At 40.0% G+C, this 22,165-nt stretch overlaps 2 protein-coding genes across 3 annotated transcripts in view; both read right to left on the bottom strand.

Annotated features, from left to right (window-relative positions):
- Nucleotides 1-2,356, bottom strand: part of il1rl2 (interleukin 1 receptor-like 2) — a 34,647-nt gene extending 32,291 nt beyond the window's left edge. Inside the window, exon 1 of the mRNA XM_071903573.2 lies at nucleotides 2,153-2,356. Within this exon, the coding sequence (XP_071759674.2) occupies nucleotides 2,153-2,243 (91 nt within the window). The 5' untranslated portion in view covers nucleotides 2,244-2,356. The remainder of the gene's footprint in view (nucleotides 1-2,152) is intronic.
- Nucleotides 2,357-6,358: 4,002 nt separating this feature from the next.
- LOC139915072 (interleukin-1 receptor type 1-like) overlaps nucleotides 6,359-22,165 on the bottom strand; it is a 56,239-nt gene continuing 40,432 nt past the window's right edge. For both annotated transcript variants that reach the window (XM_071903568.2, XM_071903570.2), the window contains 12 exons: nucleotides 20,838-20,912; nucleotides 19,435-19,687; nucleotides 16,852-17,044; nucleotides 15,966-16,137; nucleotides 15,283-15,345; nucleotides 14,668-14,800; nucleotides 12,529-12,683; nucleotides 11,671-11,814; nucleotides 9,772-9,939; nucleotides 8,735-9,018; nucleotides 6,987-7,668; nucleotides 6,359-6,934 (listed from right to left, as the gene is read on the bottom strand). In XM_071903568.2, the coding sequence (XP_071759669.2) occupies nucleotides 7,393-7,668; nucleotides 8,735-9,018; nucleotides 9,772-9,939; nucleotides 11,671-11,814; nucleotides 12,529-12,683; nucleotides 14,668-14,800; nucleotides 15,283-15,345; nucleotides 15,966-16,137; nucleotides 16,852-17,044; nucleotides 19,435-19,687; nucleotides 20,838-20,910 (1,914 nt within the window). In that variant the 5' untranslated portion in view covers nucleotides 20,911-20,912 and the 3' untranslated portion in view covers nucleotides 6,359-6,934; nucleotides 6,987-7,392. The remainder of the gene's footprint in view (nucleotides 6,935-6,986; nucleotides 7,669-8,734; nucleotides 9,019-9,771; nucleotides 9,940-11,670; nucleotides 11,815-12,528; nucleotides 12,684-14,667; nucleotides 14,801-15,282; nucleotides 15,346-15,965; nucleotides 16,138-16,851; nucleotides 17,045-19,434; nucleotides 19,688-20,837; nucleotides 20,913-22,165) is intronic.

Here is a 22,165-nt window from a genome sequence, read left to right as displayed (position 1 = left end):
AATCCAGTATGCAGTAGATTCACTTGTTTCCAGTGCAAGTCAGCTTGATTCAAGAAGTGTCATCAAGTTTCATTTTCTTCATACTAGTAAAGTGATCCGCCTTAATCTGCCTTATCAACACTTATACTTCCTTTTAAAAAAATGAAAACTGCACTGGAAACGAGCAGAATGATCTCTCTCCATTGGCAGAACGTTCCACTTGCTTTGAGGAAAAAGAAGATTTTTAATGCTGAGAGAATATGAGACTGAACCTACGATGCGTTCGCTGTTCTCCCTTTCTCAAGCCAGGGACTCAAATGTATGTGAGAGCAAAAGTCTGCATCGGTCTACTCTCGCATTGCTGATTTTTGTGGTCATGTACTGTGTTGTCTTTAGTGAATTTGTCCTATTTCCCAGTCAGTATCGCCTTCCTTTAGCTCCTGAACCGTCTTCCAGGTTCAGCAGTTACCACCTTAAATAAATACAATGAAGATGAATCATTATATCTGCAGGTAAATCGGCCGGGCCTCCACTGCTCTGACAGTTTCATGCAGGCTGGGTGTGTAACCTGCATACTGAGTGAACTGTATCTTCTTTAATGTGCTGCTGACGTCTTTCAAGCACGGGGCTTTCTGAAGACTCAACCATAAAAGTGTGTGTGTGCGTAAATGTGTACTTTGACCCATTTTATGGACAGGGGAGAGTACATGACATACATCAACAGGTATAATGAGTCAGAGACACTTTGTGAGCTTGATTATATCTGACTTTTATGTCAAAATTGAGTTATCCACATATTCATGATCTTTGAAAGTTATTTTATTTAGCTTAAAATGAACCTTTTTAGGTCAAATATTTAAAAGAAAATAGAAAATACATAACATATTTTTCCAATCTTTGATGCTCAGTCTCTCAGAGTTTAACCTTATAACTCCAAACTCATGATTTGTCGGCAGTTATCTAATTAGTAAATTCACTCACAGAAATATGTTTAAACCTCAGTCCAAGAAGAAGAGAAGACGCTGTTTTTGTGTTCCTAACTGTGATTTCTTTCAACAAGATCAGTCTCAGTGGAAGTGTTGCTGTTGAGAGTCAAACAGAAATCACACCTGGGCGACACACAAGTAGTGTGAGGTCGAAATAACATGGATGTGTGTGTGTGCTGCTTTGACACTGTAAACCTCAGTCAAAACATTTACACAGCCTCCTCTGCAACACACACACAAGTGGATCCTCAGGAGATCCATGACAGCCTGACCTCCGTGTATTCTGACTTTATCCAGTGATGTTTGAGAGGGTTTTTTTTTTTTTTATACGCAGAAGGACTTTCTTGCACCAAAATCACCAAAATCAAAATTGGATTTACACGCCAAGGTTTGTCACATGACAGCAGCTGTATGTTAACATTTCCAGGAAAGTTTCTCTACACTTTGCAAAACATCTGGCACGCTGCCAAACTCTTCAAATTCACACAGAAAAATAAAGCTGCGAACTGGAACCGAAAACTGGAACCATTTCTGCTCCCACAAAGAACTTTAAAAGGTTGTTAATTCTTAGTTATTTCTCACAAATGTGGAAAATAGCCAAACTCCTCCATAGTTTATATTGTGAGGCTATACAAGGGCAGATAAACAAAAACACAACGCAGGTGTCTAAGCAAAGGAGAGCAGAAATGGTTCTTCTATGGCATCACATTTTCGACACCTTTATTTTTCTGTGTGTCTCCGCTTAAAAATCAGGCACAACGGCAGAAGCTTTTCTCAGTCTGGACAAGCTTGTTTAACATAATTACATAATTCTCTGCCTTATTTTACTTTTCATTTTTCAGAGTATAGAAGATACAAACTCATAAGCAAATACAACTCTGAAAAAAAACAAAACAAGGTAGAGACATTCAGCCCAATTTCCTGAGAGAGAATTTGGCTTCATTATATCTGTATTACACCTTTCCATTGGTGACAAAGGCAAGGTTTCAGTGTCATCAATGTCAGGCTGCCAAATGTTCAGAAAGCAGTCATATTTATTCCTTAAAATATATGTCATTTTCTCCAGGAGTTCACATCTATTCATTTCTGAGAGCCTATTGAGAGGTGACAGTCACACTTCCATGTTACTGCAATGCATTAGTTGGCCACAGTATAACTATTCTGGTAATTGTCCAACAGGTACTCACTGTGTCCGACAGCCAGAGAGAGTAAAGCAGCGCAGCAGCAGATCCAGATCCAGATCCAGATCCAGATCCGGCCTGGTCCGCCTGCAGCCATGGTCCGGCTCTGTGGGACGGGACAGCCGTGGGACACTTTTCACTGAACTGCCGTGGGATTTCACGGGCATGGCTCGTGTTCTGCCGCCAGCAGCAGCAGCAGCAGCAGCAACAAGGAAGACTCCTTCAGACTGAGTGACTCTAACTGCTTCCCATAAGGGGAAGTGAGAGACGCACGTTTACACAAGCGACAGAAACACTCCCAGTAAAGCCCCAGGGAGTTCCATTGTCTTTCATCTGGGAAACTGCAAATACCTGGAAGCTCTCCTCCCTCCACTGAAAATCCAGTGACTTATAGTGTTTTTCTCGACCGTGAGCAGAAACTGATCTTATCACACTTTGTGGTACTTTTTTTTATCTCCTGTAGTATCACTGTAATATTCCTGCAGCGTGTCAGCGGTAGTAGTGAGGTAACAGTGATCTTATCGTACTTTGTGCTACTTTTTATCTCCTTTAGTATCACTATAATATTCCTGTAGAGACTTGCGAAAGTGCGTCAGTGAGTTGAAACTGATCTTATCGTTCTTTGTGGTACTTTGTATCTCCTGTGATAATATTCACTACGAAACCAAAACCCTTAATTTTAGCCCTGAAATGTCCTTAATTTCTCATGACATAAACATTCATTATCCATTAAAAATAACGTAGCTTTAAAACAGTAAGGGTTAGTATCATGGGTTTTTAAGGGATTTATTCATGGGTTGATTTTTTATGCCTTTTATGCAGGTTTACAGGTTATTAATGAGTTATTAATGGAAAGTTCCTGTCTCCCTGAATTTTACATTAAATTAGAAAGTAAGGAGTCAAATATTAAGGGGAGATTAAGGTGGTTTTGATGGAGTCTCCTCCATTAATAACTCCCCTAACTCATTTTAAGGGGATTTTGCATGAATGAAGGGGTGAATTAGAGTATAGTGTGTCTGCGGTAGTAGTGAGTTCATAGTGATCTTATCTTTAAGCAGATTTGCGTACATTAGGGATTTTATTGTAGTAATGAACAATAACTGTGTGCAAATCTCCTAGTGATAGGGGATTTAAAAAAAATAACTATTAAAATATACTATATAATAGTACCAGAGACACACTATAAGTCCCAAAAGAAATGATATTACAGGAAAATAAAAAATACCATATTATATTATAGTGATACTATAGGAGATTAACAAAAAACAAAAACAATAATATTAACATCCAATAAGGTCATGATAAACTCAATATTGAGCATCACAGACACACAGTCCCATAGGAATATTATTGAGTATTACAGTGATACTAAAGGAGATAAAAATACTATAAAGCAAAATAAAATCACTGTAAACTCAGTATTGAGTATCACAGACACAAAAAGCCCTATCAGAAAATTATAGGAATATTATAGTGATATTATAGGTGATAAAAAAGTTCCATAATATACCATAATGTGACTATAAACTCAATACTGTGCACCAAACACACACTAACTCCCTACAAACGTCCATCTTAACAAGTCACTTAGTCTCATATTCAGCCTTCACATTTTATTTTTCTTAAACCAGGAGAAACATTCTGCGGTGAGGAGAGATAACTCCACTTGTCTCCAATGCAGCTTCACGTTTTATAGAAATGAGTGTCAGTCTGTTGAAACCAGTCAGAATATCAATATGACACTTGATTCTACAAAATTCTTGAAATAAGTTGATTTGTACTGGAAACAAGTGAAATGATCTGCCCGTATTGACAGATTCCTTCACTTGCTTTAAGAAAATTAGGATTTTAGGACTCAATAATAGACTAAATGACAGTATAGATTAAAAAAATATACCATTATACACAATAAGGCCAATATAAACTCACTATTGAGTATCACAGACACACTTTAAGTCCCTATAGGAATATTATAGGGATATTTTAGTGGAGATACAAATACACACAAAAACACACTCTCTATAGGAATACTGTAGTGATTTTCCACTATAGGGAAGCACAGGTTTGTGGACAGGCTTATCTACAGCCTAAACTAAACTTAAAGTGTGATTTCAATGATGAGAGAAACTTACCATGCTGAGTGATGAGGCCTAATGAGCTGCTTGTTACCTGTGACCTGCTGTACTGTAGAGCTGCTGGGTCTGCTGCTGGTTTTCCCTCCTCAGCCTCCATACTGTTCCACCGCACATTTCCACTCTCCACGCCACGAAAACATAACACTTGCTTTGCATTGCAGTACTTCATCCACTGCTGTGGTTTGAATGTAGGCCTCATCTGGTTGAGCTGTGAAAGGTCACACCCTCGCTCGAGTTAAACAGAACCGTCAGAGTTTTTCTGTGGTTTTGTTAATTGATTTGAGAGCGATGCTAATTCACTGGAGGGTTTTTAGAGAACGCTTAAAACACACGACTGCGAGAGAGTTGATTTTGATTTTTGAAAGTTACAACAAAATGAAAACTTTTACCTTGTTAGCTAATTTTCCTTAAAACTATTTAACAATAAATACATAAATAATTTGTTTTATTTTCTTGTATTTTCATATCAAAATCCCATTACCTTTCCTTCCTGGAAAATTCAAGATTCAAGATTCAAGATTCAAGATTCAGTTTATTGGTCTCCGCAGAGAAATATGTCGTGGACTGTAAAGAAAGAAAGCTGCCGTCGGTACATTCCAATGCACACAACATTAAGTGACATATTACTCACACATAGACACATGCAGAGGCGTTGTTAGGATCTTGAAACACTGGGGGCTTAGCCCAGCCCAGAAATCTTTAGATTTTTACCTGATAATTGCACCATTTTCAAGTTATTTCAGAGTAAAATGAATATAAGATGTGAGACACTGTGCTCTACCAGAAGGTCCCGGTCAGGTGCGTAGGCCGGCTTTCACAACATGAAATCAAAATAAACAAAATGATCTGAGTTCTCATTCAACTTCGTTATTATTTTTATTTTCAGCAGCAGGAGTAAAACCCTAAGAAAAAATAAGAGCCTTGACGTTGATGATCAGTCATTATGCTAGATTGTATGTTGCCAATGCTTTGTTCAATTTTGAAAATTGACCAACCCTGGTCTCATAGCTTCTGCTTCTATTGCGTGACAAGGCTCCTTTTGAACTGTGACAAACTGTGTTAACTCTGTCTGGTCTATCTGATACTCTCCTCTTCTTCACCTCTCCAGTAGCTCTTTTGGTGTCTCATCCATAGCCTTCAAGTCTTGCCTTAGTGAATTAGCTAGCTAGCTACCACCCGGTGCGCTCTCTCTCTCTCTCTCTCTCTCTCTCTCTCTCTCTCTCTCTCTCTCTCTTTCTCTCTCTCTCTCTCTCTCTCGCTCTCACACCAAGTAGTGTGAAGTAGATCTGCTGCTTGAATGACACACGGAGGACCCAAAACATACTTGCGTTTTTGATCAATGATATCATATTATTTTCAAGGGCTTTAATGCATGATCGGAATGACAGATGAATAGATCCGGGGCTATTTTTTTATTATTCTTATTTTTGGTGACCACATTCAACAGGTGTAAATAAAAACTCCACCACCACAGTTCAATAAAACTGCCTTTCTCTCCCTAACTGATCTCCCATTGGTTTACACCTTTGACTGATCCCTTCCCTGCCTTACGTCCCGCCCCAAAATCCTGTTTGAACAGGAAATACATCACATTAAAATGCAGTTTCATCGTGACTTTAAAGTGATAATCTGTGAGATTCTTGTTTTTCTTGATTTTGGCGACACCTCTGGTGACAGGCGGTCACTGCTTTGGTGTTTTCCATTAAGTAAGTGGAAATACCGCACACTTGTGATGACTTACAAAGGTGAGGAGGTGAAGGCTTCCACACGCTATCTCCATCGCAAATTTCACATTTATTGAAAAAATTGCTACACTTTTTTTCTTCCCTCCCCTGTGTTGCAGATTAATACTTTTACCATACTATTTATACTTTTTAAATGTTACTTCTGTTCTTGTGTCGCTTCATGATGTTGGTTATCTTGTTTCTGTTATTGGCTTTTTTTTATGACCCTGAACTGAGGTTAGACTGATATATTTGCCAATATATGAAGATTCATGTATCCTGCCCTCCTCTTTATGGCTCCTTATCTCTGACAGAATAATAACAGTGAATGAATGAGTTAATGTTTTACTTACTGGTCTGTAAGTCATTCTTTATTTTGTGTAGCCTATAATAAATACAAACCAGACACACTCATGGTGTTTTGTGAGTACATGTCAAGCTCACAGTTCGCAGTTTGACAAATTCATAATAGAAATTTATTTTACATATTTACATGTTTCAATTTACACATTTACATCTCACAATTATACATGATCAATCCATAATTTCCTCCTTTTTTTCCTCTTTGCAGACATTGCTCCTCAGTCTCCACAAGCCTGGGAAGGTTGACGGTTCAAATCCTGGGGACTGTGATTATCAGCAAGTCAGGTGTGAGCTCCTGCCGCTGTGCCTTTGAGCAAAATGTCTTTCTCCTTTAATACGTCAGCAGTGCTCTGACCAGTGCTTCCATGATGTGCTGCGTGAAATGCCAGTGAAATGGTACAAACATGTAGTTTTTGCAGCCAGAAATGTTTGTGTACATTTTTAAGAGCAAAAAAGTACACAGTACCACTAGCGTACCTTTGAAGGGACATTTGTGAGAAGTGCGCCTTTCCCTTTACAAAAAGTCACATGGGAAAAACCCACATGTGAATTCAAAGCACATTCTTCTGGTTTTCACGTGAACAATTTGTCTCACATTGTATTCTGACGTCACGTGACAGTTTTTACTTAAGATGTAAAAAATTCAATTTCTAGATGTGTTGATTTTGCCACGTGAACTTTTTTTTTTTTCACATTTTCACCTACCATACGTCACCTTTTGTTTTACATGTGAAAACTTAATTTCACCACAAGAGACAATTCACAGGTGAAAAAACATGTGAAATGGGACACTGTTCACATGTGTGTCCAAAAAGCACATGTGCTTTGAATTCACATGTGACATTTCTGTCGTGGGCATGGGTGCAGGAGTGGACCCGGACTGTACCCTGTTTCTGACAGCGTACCTCACAGCCACTGAGGCCAACACAGTCTTCCTCCTGTAGCTGTCTGTGTTTTAGCGGAGTCACTTCCACTCACACTTGCATTGGAAACCCGACTCCTTCCTGGTCCAAGTAAAACCCCATCACAAGTTCAGCAGAGCAGTTCTCTCGGGGTACACCGCCCTCTTGCCCCTCACAGGCATATAATACCTCATCTCCTTCCAGAACCTGGAGGACGGGGAGAGAGACGGCCCTCCCGTCTCCTCGTCCTCGCTCTTCCTCGTACAGCTCCTCCCCCTCCTGCTGCTCTGGCTCTTCCACCAGCACACGGCGCCCTGCTTCTTCCTCAGGTGACGCACCGACTCTGGGAAGAGAGCCAGCTGAGCCGGGGAGACCGGCTCCATCTCCACCAGGACCACCTGCACAGGAGCAGACACATGAAAACTGTACATGTGAAAAGTGTATGAAGTAATGCTTATAGGAGAATGGAATAAAAATATACTGAACTGAACTGAATTGCATTCACCAAATCATCATTGAATCAAATTCAATGGCATTCCCTTGTAGAAGCAATTACATACTACTACTACTACTACTATACTACTACTACCAGTAATAATAATCATTTATTTGCATAACACTTTTTTAAGTTTAATAAGTGCTTTAACTTTAAAATAAAAGCAAGTATTTTAAATCTGAAAATAAATTAAAAAAACATGTAAAACAAGAAGGCATCAAGGCAAACAAGAACAGAAAATGATTAAATGATAACAACAGAGAGTAAAAGTAATACGACTATGACAACTTCTGTTTCACTGGCATGAAAGTCACAATGAAAGTTATCAACTTATCTAAAGACTTACAGAGCTAAATGCTATTTATATAAGGAAAATGTATATCATTCCATGTTCCATACATATGTTATGAAAAGAAAACAAAAGGCTAAAATGCAAATGACAATATGACACATGCTTCTTGATGTTTCTATGACAAAAGTAGATTTTAATTTTAGTTCTACAAACATTTCTCGAAGGCTGAAAGAATCTCATTGATTGAATTAAACCTCAGTGGGTGGAGCCAGAAAAACACTTTTTTTTTCTTTTCTTTTTTGGTAGCGCAAGTTAGCGAACTGGCAAACTTGAACGGCAAAGAAGGAACTCTGTTGAAAATATAAATAAAAAATACAAATGACAATTTCATTCATTCATGATGTTGAAGGTCAGCTAGCTAACTAGCTAACCCAGATAACTTAGTATGGTAGATTGTATTTTTTCAGTTAGCAGCAGAGCGCTAGGCTTCATAATATTAGCTTCCTCCTCTCTTACCTCTTGTCTTTTTCACTGAGCTTCAGTCTAATGTTACTTAGACAGAAAAACTGTGATTCTTTGGCTCCGCCCACTGAGGTTTAACTCAACCAATCAGATTATTTCTGCCTCAGAGAAATATTTGTGGAACTAAAACATGTATTACAGGTGTTGTCCTCACCTTCAGAGACCCCTCCAGCAGCACTCTGTGCATGGCTGTCTCACACTCAAACTGCTGCCCGGCCTCTGGAGCGCCGCCGTCGAAACTCTCGCTGCCGCCGCCGTCACTGCTGTTCCTTTTGCTGTTATTACTGTTACCGCTATCGCCGCTGCCCTTAGGGATGTTATTGTTGTTGTTATTACTGCTGTTGCTGTTGTGTCTGGTGTTGCTGAAGGTGGAGGCGGTGTAGAGCAGGAGGAGGCGGCGGCTGGCCTGCATGTTCTCCTCCACCGAGTCCACTATGGCTGGAGGGACGAAACAGAGGAGACAGAGACGGAGGTGGGGGTTAGATCAGGAGAATATGAACCGCTTTGGGTTTTATTAACTCAGCATCGGTCGGCCACCGCAGTTAGAAAATCACTGCCGCTGCTGGAGAAAAATGGGATATTAAAAATAGGGATGCACCGATGCCACTTTTTCAATGCCGATACCGATTACGAGTATGAAAGTTTAAGTATCGGCCGATACTGAGTACCGATCCGATCCGTTACTTTTACTGAACAGTGCAGGCTTACTTCCTTAGTTTGGGGTCAATGGACAAAATTATTGAGATAAAATCCTTGTTTTTCCCACTGTTTAGGGTTAGGGTTAGAAATACAGGCTTCGGTATCAGATTTTAGTCTTGGGTAAAATCTCCGATACCGATATTCCATTTTAGCCTGGTATCGGCACCGATAATTAAAAATGCGTCATACTGCGAGCCAATGTTTAGAATTAGTGTCTTAGTCGTAATTAAGTTCGAAATATCAGCAGATTTAGTAAAGCAACCTGCGCTAGAGCCAAAATTAGCCACAAATTAGGCACTTACTTTAAGCCAAAACCAAAATTCCCCTCAACCACCACTGCTATGATAAATATTAAACGCTATTGAGGAGAATTAGACATTTCTTATCATACTGCAGGATTTTTTTAAATAATAGGGTTAGGGTTAGGGCAAGCATGTAAACAGTAGGACTTCTATAACAGATATTCCCAGTATCTGAATTAGTTTGACTCACCCTGTCCAGGCAGACAGTCACGGCCGGCTATAAAGAGTTTGTAGCCGCAGCTCTTCTCCAGCACTTGCGGCAGCATGTGGAGGACAAACGTCTCCGTCTCCCCGCTGGATCCAGCCCCAAACTGCCGCGGGTACGCCACGTAGGCATCGTACAGCTTCCCGTCCGAATCTGCCGCAGAAGACAGAAGAGGTCAGTCACTTTAGTTGGTAGCCATCTGAGCTCTGGTGGCGCCAAATAACGGCACCGAGAGTCTCAGTCCTCTAACAAGAGAACTGCGGTGCGTTTCATTAGAACTGAGAACGTAATCCAACCAACTACAGGAAACCACCCCAAAATGCAAGGGATTATGGGTAGAAGGAGACGGCTGCGGTTCCTCATGCTTGGAAAACCTTGCAGAACAAAATGAAGTCTGGACTGATGCTCATATTCAGCTGTTTCTTCATGAGTTAACTAGTATGAAGACCAGAGAAGAAGAGACAGACAAAGTCCATCATGTTACATAAAGTTACTGGAGTCAGATTTTTTTTGACTCTCCTTGCTGCCAAAATCTCTAACCTGGTTACCAAAGCTCGGTCTTATAAACAAGCTGCTTCTGAGTCATGTGACTTTTGTTTACAAGCCCTGGTTCTCTTGTATCTAGGCAGTGTGAACCTAAACAAACCAAATAGAAAAATGCAACAAAGTAAAATTTTCCATTGTGGTTGGGACCAAAGAAAACCCAGCTGTAGGTGTGATCACACCCTCGGTCCCAGGCGCATTCAGATGCTAGCTTTACTGTATTCTCCTTCGTTTCTTTGAATGTGTTGTTTGGAGGAGAAACAACACTGTATAGTCTGCAAACAAGTAATCCCTTAAAATAACCTACAATAAATAACTTAGATTTTCATTACTTTACATTAATTCATGCCTTAATTCATGCAAAATCCCGTTAAAATTCATTAAGGGCATCGAAACCTCCTTAAACACCCCTTAATCGTGACTCCTTACTTTCTAATGTAATGAAAAATTCAGGGAGACAGGAAGTTTTCCATTAATTTCCACCTTATAAACCTGTAAACCTGCACAAAAGGCATGAAAAAGTGTCTCTGTGAACCAGCCCATGAATAAATCCCTTATAAACCCATGATACATACTTTTTAAAGCTATGTTATTTTAATGGATAATTCATGTTTATATAATGGAGAAATTAAGGACATTTCAGGTAATAAAATTAAGGGGTTTGGTTTCGTAGTGATATGTTAAACTTAAGTTGAACTCCACATCTTGCTCCACTGTGATGCTGGTTGGCAAAACACATAAAAACGTCAGGTGGTAATCTTTGAGTTAGGGTTAGTTCTTTTTCCTTAGATTTCTTGTTGATGAAGTTTCTGTCTGTTCAGCCATGGTGGCTATCACTGCTCCTCCTAACAACCCAGTTTTTCTATTTATTTATCAACCTGACTAATTAAAAGTCTGGTTTTGAAGCTTCGATTTTGAAGCTGTGTCCCCAGGCCTGTAAGTGGAAGCTTCCTGGCGCACTCGTCTTACAGAAATGACTCTTTCCGGAAAAACGTAGCTGTTGCACAACAGGTAGCCTTGTGGTTGGTTTGTTTCCTTTGCTCTCTTTAACGAAATATGCGGTCAAGTAAGAGGTAACACGAAGGCTGAGTCACTGAGTGTGTGTGTGTGCTTCTGTGTATGTGTGGGTATCTGTATGATCACACAGCTTGCCTACGGCCTTTTATGTAGGTATATTTTTATACGTAATGTGTGTGTTACGAGGTAAAAGCATCACTGTAGGTGTTTTTCGACTTGTATTTGCAAGGGTGCGTTTGTGTGTGCAGGAATATTATCATTACATTGCATACCAGGCATAATAAACAGTACATTAGTAATTAGATGGCTGCTGTGAAATGTTACCTGTGTTAGTGTAGAAGACAGGAAATGCTCTCCTGAACCACAGCACAATGTCGATCTTGAAGAGGTAGTAGAAGACGACACTGACGGTAAACAGAACCGCCACACCACCAAACACCAACCCGATGGGAAGCATGAAGTTGGGATCTGTAGGGATAAAAATCAAACGTACCCACACAGTGTAAGGTTGTGCATAGTAAGAAGAACGTCAAATGAGTTTTCGAGGCTCAGACTCTCACTGCTCCCTCAATAGACACTTTTCACTACACAAATCTCCTGCCAACCATGCAAAATGAAAACATAGCTTCCATCTTTGTTTATGTGCAGGGTAAAAAATAATGAATTTTGGGTGGAGAATTTTTTTAGTGATAAATTTTGGATTTATTGTTTGTATTAGCCTACACAATATCTGTTGCAAACATAAACAAACTACCTGTTCTGAACTTCTACTTAAAAAATAGTACAAAAAAGTATCTAAAAGTAGATCTGAAACTAAATAAAAACTAAACTAAAGCCTAACATTTCTGAAAAATAAAAACTTAACTAAAACTACGAAAGCCACACTGAAAACTGACTAAAACTAAACTGAAATATAAATATAAATTGAAAACTATATAAACTAATGAATAATCCAAAACTAATAATCCTGGTTCCCAGTCAGAAACAGAACAGAAATTAACCATGTCTATTCAATTCTGTTGAGACGGACAAGGCATACGTTTAGAAACGTGATAACACGGCCACTTTTGCCTCCAATATGGCCGCCAGAGGGTGTGCTACATCCCCTGGAAGCCCTCTATAAGAAGGTTATGTAAAAACAGACAAGAAGCTTCAATCTGGGATTTTCCTCCTTGTTTGTACCTGCTGGCACCAGAGTGAACTTCCCATGAGGACTGCCTCGGGCGCTGTACACCTGACAGGTGTAGTTGATGAAAAAATCCTCTTCCTTCAGCTCAGAAAACCTCAGCAGGCTCTCCAGCCACACACCTTTATTCGGACCCTCCTGCCTCCTCGACCTGGTGCAGAGGGAGAAATTTATTAAATTGTACTTGTCCAGTGCTTATTATACGGAAGACGATTAGGGCCATGTGAAAAATTTATTTGAGTTCTGAGAATAGTCTCAGAACGTCAGAGTCACCTGGAGGACGTCAACGTCAGAAAGTCAGAATTCTGAGAATAAAAATTCTGACTATAAACTCAGAATTCTGACTTCATTCTCAGAATTCTGACTTTAATCTCAGAATTCTGACTTTATACTCAGAATTGTGAATTTTTTCTCAGATTTCTGACTTTAATCTCAGAATCTCAGAATTGTGATTTTTTGTGACTCAATTGTGACTCAAAATGTATTTGAGTTCTGAGAATAGTCTCAGAACGTCAGAGTCACCTGGAGGACGCCAACGTCAGAAAGTCAGAATTCTGAGAATAAAAATTCTGACTATAAACTCAGAATTCTGACTTCATTCTCAGAATTCTGACTTTAATCTCAGAATTCTGACTTTATACTCAGAATTGTGAATTTTTTCTCAGATTTCTGACTTTAATCTCAGAATCTCAGAATTGTGACTTTTTGTGACTCAATTGTGACTCAAAATGTATTTGAGTTCTGAGAATAGTCTCAGAACGTCAGTCACCTGGAGGACGCCAACGTCAGAAAGTCAGAATTCTGAGGAAAAACAATTCTGACTTTAAACTCAGAATTCTGACTTCATTCTCAGAATTCTGAAATTTTCTCAGAATTCTGACGTTATACTCAGAATTGTGAATTTTTTCTCAGATTTCACATTTTAATCTCAGAATCTCAGAATTGTGACTTTTTGTGACTCAAAATGTATTTGAGTTCTGAGAATAGTCTCAGAACGTCAGAGTCACCTGGAGGACATCAGCATCAGAAAGTCAGAATTCTGAGGAAAAACAATTCTGACTTTATACTCAGAATTGTGACTTTATTCTCAGAATCTCAGAATTCTGACTTTATTCTCAGAATTCTGACTTTAATCTCAGAATCTCAGAATTGTGACTTTATTCTCAGAATTCTGACTTTAATCTCAGAATCTCAGAATTGTGATTTTTTTTCTCAGAATTCTGACTTTAATCTCAGAACTCAAATACATTTTTCACATGTGGCCCTAATGCTCTTCTGTATTATTAAGTCTACACTAGGGTGACCAGTCCCGAAATTGGAACGTTTGTCCCGCGTCTCGCACGTCATAAGGAGTGTCCTGCATTTCAATGATTAGGCCTATTTTTTTTTTTTTTTTTTAGTGAACAACATACTTATATATTTAACTGTACATTTTCTAGTCGCTACTAGTCAGAAACTGGTCTGTTTATCCCTCCTATTCTTGCATAAAATGTGATTTTCAACCAAACTATTAGCCTGTTATATTTAATTCATTATATTTATGGGATTGAATAGGTCCTAGTGTCGTTAAAATAAACATTTCATAAAGCCTACCAATTATTTAAAGCAGGTTAATATCCAACGCCACTGCAAATAGGCATTCCGTCTAATATTAAATCAATATTTACAAAGCCTAATAATAGTTATTTCTCTCTTTCCCACGTGTCCCGCATTGTCCCGCAAAATCACGTCTGCTGTCCTGCAACAGAACAATTAAGAGGTGGTCACCCTAGTCTACACTATAGTTGTTTATATTGAGATTTAACATGGGTGAGGAACTATGGGTTTTTTGTTAACCAGAAATTAATTCATGGTTAACAAAAACTCCACAATTAACAATGGTGATTATTTATTATTTTCTGTCAAAAATCATGGGTCATGGGTCAAATTATCCATACAAAAATTATTGATTGCTGCTTGAGCAAATCACTTTTAAGTTTTGCGGGGAAATGCATTCCCTAGAGTGTGCACATATAGTCAAGTCATATTTACTGTTGCACAGCTACATTTGTATCTCTGTTAGAGTCAGTCAGCTTCCTTCACAACAAATAGAGAATAAAACAGAACCAGCCAACAGGGCAGGTGGCAGTGCTGACCGCTGTGCCTCTGCGTAGACTCGGTCAGACGGTCCGCCGAAGATGAAATCATCTCTGGTTACCCAGTGGATGCTAACTGAAGGCCTCCCCACACACGGCACAAACACCTGGCACCGCTTACTGAAACTGGAGCCTACACACACACAAACAGGCATGCAGATAGTTACACACACAGATATACGTGTTCCCATACACAGGCGCACACACGAACGCGCACACATGCATGCGCACCGGGCAAATACATGACAAAGAGAAAGAGGAATACCCCCTTTCTGGGTTGTGTCTAAATCTGATGTAGCTGCATTATATTTATACTTGGTCTTAAAATGCGGCTCCAGTATTTTATGGCTCCAAATTGTATGTGAACGCGTCATCTCTGCAATGAAAATGTAAAGTTTATAGATATTTTGCTCAAGGACACTTCAGTATAGCAGATGCCAGCCAACACAGGGGCTTGAAGACAAATCCTCTGGTTGAGTAACGGTTTCTCTAAAAACTACGACACCCTCCTGCCACAGGTAAAGACCTCAAATGTAAAAGTAAACCTCAACAATAAACTATTATATTGCAAAATACAAAATTTCTAAGAATAACATGTTATAGATGGAGACTCACCCATCTCTGCCTTGATGATTTCATTGGACGGCTCGTGAACTTGTGGAGTCAGAACGTAGTCCTCTGAAAAGACAGTGACCATGAGCGACACACTGTGGTAACCATGACAACAACAGTTTTTGCTCGTATCACTTTTCTTTCATATTGTTTTTTCTTGAGCTTGTCAAACGTCTCCAGTATAACAAAATGATACCAAAGAGTTTGTAGGTTTGTGAAAATTCAAACAGTTATCCCTCGCTGCCACTTGGGGCCGCCAAAGTGCAAAGTTGCCTTGAGTAGTTTTAATTTATCACTATTACTATTGATTATTGTAATTGAAAAAAACTTTCTTCTTTCTCTCCTTAGCTCTTATTTCCTTCCCCAGCACCGCTCTATCACAGTGGTTCTCAAACTTTTTGACTCGTGAACCCTTAAAACGAAGCGATGCCAACTCACTATAAAATATATTTTAATATCTGTTGTCTCGGTGCTGTGACCTCTGACCTTTTCCCTCCTCACTATTGGTTCCTGTATTGTTGGTAATCTAGAAAATGAAAGCTGAATCTACTCTTGCACTCACTGCATGTTTCTGTGGATAACAGAAACAGCTAAATGCCTCAAGTGTGAAATCGGAAATGTTTGTGTGCCTTCATATCGTTAGGATTGATTTGATGTACTCCTACAGTGTGTGACTCCGTTCTGACCTTTGACCCCTGCGTCGATGGTCTCGGAGACAGAGCCCGTGACCCCGCCCAGGGTGAAGTTGAGCATGCACGTGTAGGAGCCGTTGTCCAGAGGCGTCACCCCGTCCAGCTTCAGTTTGCCGTTGGCCCAGTAGGTGAACTTGCCACTTCCGTCCTCTATGGGTTCACAGCCCTGAAGAGTGAAGAAAGGGTCAAAGTTCAAGAGGTAATCTGGCTTTTTATAATGATGGTGACTAGAGGGAAAATTCAGGATTGTTAGAGAATCCATCAAATGACAATATAGAAGCAGATAGAAACCAGTTCAAATCCCAGTTTGGCTGCTGGTTGGATTTATGCAAAGGAAGTGAATGAAAAACATTCTCACTTCCCTCGGCAACTACTTTCAAGGTGCTATTAAAGCAATAATCTGCTAAATTTACATATAAATAAATGTCAGTTCTGCTCCTCCTTGCTCTAACTCAACAGTGACCCAACAGTTCATGAAGCTTCTCCACTGTCTGTTCTAAACAGCCGGTGTCTGGTCGCTCTTTCCTGGGAAAAATCCTCTGCCACACAGGAAGTGATGCGTTTTACATTTCCGGTTTGTTTGGAATCAACAGAAGAAGAAGAACTGGGTAGTTAGCATGAGAAGTGATAGCCGCCATGACTGAACAGACAGAGAAAAGAGAAACTCAAACTGCATCGACAGAAAATGCAAGCTCCGCCCACACTGTTTGATTGACAGGTGATCTGTGGGAAGTGCAGTGCAGAAACACCACAGTGAGGCTGAGGGACAAAGATGGAGACTAAATAAAAACAACAGGATTATCACTTTAAGCACAGAATAAACGACATAAATGACTGTACGTTGTATGTCAGTACTCAACAACGCTTTCCTGTAACTCACCTTGTACCACTTGAGGGAGAAAGGGACAGAGTAGTTGTCCAGTTTCCTTAAGTAGTCCTTCAGCGGGCAGGACAGAGCGTCGGTCACTCCGTTCGTCAGCATCTGAATAGCTTTCCTCGGCCGGCTGCACTCTCCGGCCAGCGGCTCGTCCACCACCAGCATGGTGGCCTGTCTGTAGCACCGAGAGGCAGTCCTGGTCAAGATAGAGGAGGAAATGGTCAGTGTTTTCATTCAATAATCCCTTAAAGGTCCCATATTCTCCACTTTCCAGAGTTTTATTTTGTGTCTTGAGGTCCATTCAAAGCTGTGTGTGTGGTGTCATGAACCAAAAACACTCTCAATCCATTTTTACACCTTTATTTTCCAACATCCCTCTGAGCCTTACCAAGAACAGGCTGTTTCTGTCGCCGTGTCTTTAAGGCTCATTGTTCCCCTTCTTAAGCTTAACAGATAGATAAACTCCTTCCAGCAGCTGTAGTGTTGACAGTTGATTTATTAGCACCAGTTCGTCTATACAGTACTAGAAACAGAGTAAAACTGAAACAAAGAAGCAAACAAGCTATAAGTATAAATATGCTGAACACAAAGCTTAATTCTCACTAGCTGAACAACATGTATTTACGTGAGGTATAATATTGTTACAAACCCTGAAATATGCTACCATATACAAATCATATCCCTTAGCATAGCAAAATCAGTTACACAGAACCGATAAACATACAGTTGTCATGACAACACGTAAATACCCCGTAAACGATCGTCCATATAAATATCATCTAAATCAAAGGGTAAGTAGGTTATGAATTATTTTACTTACAGACAATGCTTCTACAAACTAACTGCAAGAGGGAAGAAGTCCGCCGCTCTACAGAATAACTGTCACCGTTTCCATGCCAACAAGATACTTCTTTCATTTGTAGGATATTTCAACCGAAACCACATTCTGGATGTTTAGCGATCTCGAGGTGCCTTCAAGTACCGTCGGAAATATGATAATTACAACTTAAACACCCATAAACAAACTCAGCCTAACTACAGGGGCCAGAATACTCATTAATATTAACGACCCCTCTGTTCCGATTGGCTAACCGTTTCAAGAGTGAAACGTGAGACGCCGCGGCCCGGCGGCTACAGGTAGGGAAAACTCTCCGGTAATAAACGATGACGACCGCTCGACCGCTTTGAAAAAAACACTTTGTTAGTCTATTATTTCTTACAGAAATGATAATGAGCGAACCTTTGTGACGCCACAAAGTTACGGAAGTCCAAACGGCTCGTTTAGAGGCTCGCTTTTCTAATATGGATTGTGTGGATTTAGTTTTGATACTTTCACCATGTTTAGATAGACCATCCAACTCCTTTATCATCACAGAGGCAAGGGGAGTCCTGCTTTACACCATATGGGACCTTTAATAGTTATTTATGTATGTTTAAAGCTGCACTGGGTGGCCCCAAATGGCACTGAGAGGAAACTGTTTCTTCAACACCCAGAAATCCTGTGCGGTGAGGTCAGTGAACGCCACACAGCAGCTCATGTTTACCAAGCAGCCAGTCTGTGATGCTTTCTACCAAAGAAACCAAAGAGACGAGAGAGGAAAAGATCTAGCGTTGGTGAGTCCAGCTTTCTCTGCTGCTGTTTAGGAGACAGTTTGGATTTCACTCTGAAGTTTGGATTCGTCACGTTAAGTGGACGGAGAAGTGACCAAACCTGATACCAGAATGTTATTTGGGCAAATATGGCAAATCCACAGTGTCTCAATTAGTGAGAATGGGACGCTCTTCTCTGTTGCTGCCAGACTTTGTGATTTAACCTGATGAGACGACTGTATTTTTACATAAAAACCTTATTAAGAGCAGCTTGAATTTTAACAGGTTTTGTTTTGTCTATAAGGATAATGCACATGAATCGACACACTGCTAATGTGCCACTGCAAGACTACTTACTGACGCTAAATTCAGTTCAATTCAACAAAAAAGGAAGAGCACATGCACTAGAGGCTTCGTCACTACGTGTGAATTATAGAACAATTCATAATTAGAGAAAAATAGTACATAGTAATTAATAAAGATGGGTCTCAGCTGGTTCAGTGTTGTGTCTATTAATGTATAACGTTAAACTCACAAAGGATGAGTACAGTATACAGTAAATAAATAATTCTATTTCAAAATAATATATAAACATTTTGGAGGAAAACAAACACCTGAGGTTCATCTTTCCCATCTGGGATTCTTCAACCTCTCCTACACAATTCTTGCTTTATTGTGTATTTTCACTGTTGATTTTAATATGTGCTAATAATAAAACAAACAAAACAAAACAATCTTTCAATGTCTTTAAAATATAAAAGATCTATTCTGTAAAGTGTTTTCACTTCGTCAACCAAGGACTTGAGTTACCTACTATACTTAAAAAAAGTATAAAAATAAATAAAAGTAAATAAAAGCTACATAATGTGTTTTTGTAAGAGTGGTTGTCTTTTTTACTTTCTAATGGTTGATATCTCATTTTGGAACAACACTCTTCCCATTGACACACACACACACACACACACACCGGACACACTGTCCAGTTTGTGACTGTACCTCAGGATGGCCACATATTCCCCAGCGTCCTCCAGCTGCACCTTGAGGACCCAGAGCGTCTCTCCCCACAGCAGGAAGCGTCCCGGCCGGTCGCTCAGCTCCCGGCCCGTCCGCGGGTCGTACCAGGAGATGTTGTACGGCTCGGCGGTGAAGTCGAAGACGTCCGGAGACACCAGCGTGCTGTTCAGCATGACCGCGTCCCCGGGCACCGAGAACACCCGCTCAAACTGCAGACGGTAGTCGGTGCAGTTCCCTGCTCAGAGAGGAGGAGACGTTTTTCAGCTTCATTTGATATTTCATCATTTAATCTTATTAAATGAGGTCTGTGGTCTAATGCAGATCCATTTGGAGGGGGGGGGGTCCTTGATTGAATTCTTACTCTAGACCAGTGGCTCTCAACCTTTCTGGCTCATGACCCCCCCCCCCCCACCCCACCCCCCCCCCCCTCCCAACTTACAGACTGCTTCTCAGTCCAAAGAAGATATAATAAAATTTCCATTTTCAGGTTGTTTCATTTGATTTATTATCAAAGGCCAAGAGGCTGAAAACTATTCAGTATTTCACAAGAAAAAAGCAAAAGTTAGAGAAAAATCTGAAAAATTAGACATGATAATAGATTTGTATAGTTGAAACAGGTTTTTTCCCATCCCCAAAATCATCTCCGTGACCCCCTGAGGGGTCCCAACCCAAGGCTGAGAACCCCTGCCCCTAGACCACCATAGCATTGAACTCCTGTGGGAACCAAAGGAGCTTCTCACTGTGGCCAAAAAAAACAAAAAACTTCAGGTTTTGAATAACCTTTACAGAGACAGCAGCCATGCAGGTAACCATGGCAACCTACTGCATCTTAAAGAGGGATGCTGTCTCTGATTTTACCCAGAAATAGAATTGAATAGAAATCATGAGCTCACATCCATCAGAAGACAAAAAAAACAGACAAAAAACTGCAGTTACACCAGCGACCACCAGATGGCAGCAAGGAGCTTTACAGACACTCAATAGAGTCTGACTCACACTTGGCAAAAACAATAAATATTATATAATGCTAAAACTAATAAAAAAAAAAAAGTTTAAAAAAATGACAAAAAAATAAATAAAATAAAATAAAATAATAAAATAAAACAAAATGAAATAAAATGATATAATAACATAAATAAAATAAAAAGAAAATGAAAAAAATAATAAAATAATGAAATAAAAATAAAATGTGATTAAATAAAATAAAATAAAATAAAATTAAATTAAATTAAATGTGTAAACTTGCACTGTCGGAGGCTTTCTACGTATCAAGATCACACGCACCACAGTCACTATTCTCTTAATGCTTGTTTCCAATCTATATTTATTCAGCTCAGGTTAAAACAGCTCTGCAGCTTTGTTCCTGTTCCTGTGAGTTGTCTCACCCTGCAGCGCCGACGAACCTCCAAACAGCCTGAGGACCAACAGGAAGCCTGCCAACGCTGGACTCAGGCCCATGACTGGAAAAAAACACACACACACACACACAGACACACAGCGGCTGAATGAACTGATACAACAACACAACACACACACACACAGACAGTGACATCTGAAGTCATGACAAGCAGCTGACAGATAGGCTATTTATAACCTTTATCCCTTTGTCCCTTTATCCGGACACAAAGGTATCATGGAAAAAATTTAATCAACATACAAAAACAGTTTTCTCTCGTTCATACAACTATTTATCTCTCTCTCTCTCTCTCTCTCTCACACACACAATTCATTTCAATTAAATTAAATTCTGCTTTATTTGCATGAATAAATCTCTCTCTCTATATCTGTCTCCCTCCCTCCCTCTCTCTCTTTCTTTCTGTTTCTCCCTCTCTGTCTCTCTCCCTCTTTCTCTCTCTCTCTCTTTCTCTCCTTCCCTCTCCCCCCTCCCTTCCCTCTCTCGCTCTCAATACAGTTCAACTCTGCTTTATTTTCATGAATCTCTCTCTCTCTCACTTTCTTTCTGTCTGTCTGTCTCCCACCCTTTCTCTCCACCTCTCTCTTTCTCTCTCTCTCCCTCCCTCTCCCTCTCACCTCTTTCTCTCTCTGTCCCTCTCTCTGCCTGTCTTTCTGTTTTTCTCCCTCCCTCCCTCCCTCCCTCCCTCTCTCTCTCTCTCAGACAGAGTTGAGGATGACGAACTCCCCCATGCCTCAGGAGTGATAAACAAACCGCTGCGTAACGCTGCAGAACTGGAGCGAGGCCCGGCATTCCTGAACGCCGCCTCACTCCCTGTTCTCTGTGCTCAGGACTGACGGGAAAATCTGTGAATGAGCGTTATGAGTCCGGAGGGAAAGTGAAGCGAGGGAGACGCACTTCCCTCTGAGCCGCTCTAGGTGTGAAAATGTCACATCGACCGGTTTCTAAAAATTCCAAAACATGTGTCATTTTGAAAAATTCCCTCCTGACAAAACAACTACTGGATATTCTTGGAGAAAAAAGTGAGTGTGCCATTTAAATAACATGCTGTTTGAACCTGAGACAGCAGAGACACAAGCGGGCAGGAATGACTTTTGGGACGGACTTTACTTTCTATTTTTCATATTATTATTATTATTATCGCTACTTTTATTATCTCATTTTTTTTTGCTTTGGCAACAGATACTGAAGTATTTAATGCCAATAAAGCTCATTTGAATCTCTCTCAAACTTCTACAACTACAACTCTGTCATTTCAATTCAATAACTTTATTGTCATGACTGTTCATCAGAAACAAT

The sequence above is a fragment of the Centroberyx gerrardi genome, chromosome 10 (genome assembly GCF_048128805.1).
Source record: "Centroberyx gerrardi isolate f3 chromosome 10, fCenGer3.hap1.cur.20231027, whole genome shotgun sequence".
Lineage (NCBI taxonomy): Eukaryota > Metazoa > Chordata > Actinopteri > Beryciformes > Berycidae > Centroberyx > Centroberyx gerrardi.
The sequence above is the reverse complement of the archived record's forward strand: the minus strand, read 5'-3'. Positions and strand labels throughout refer to the sequence as shown.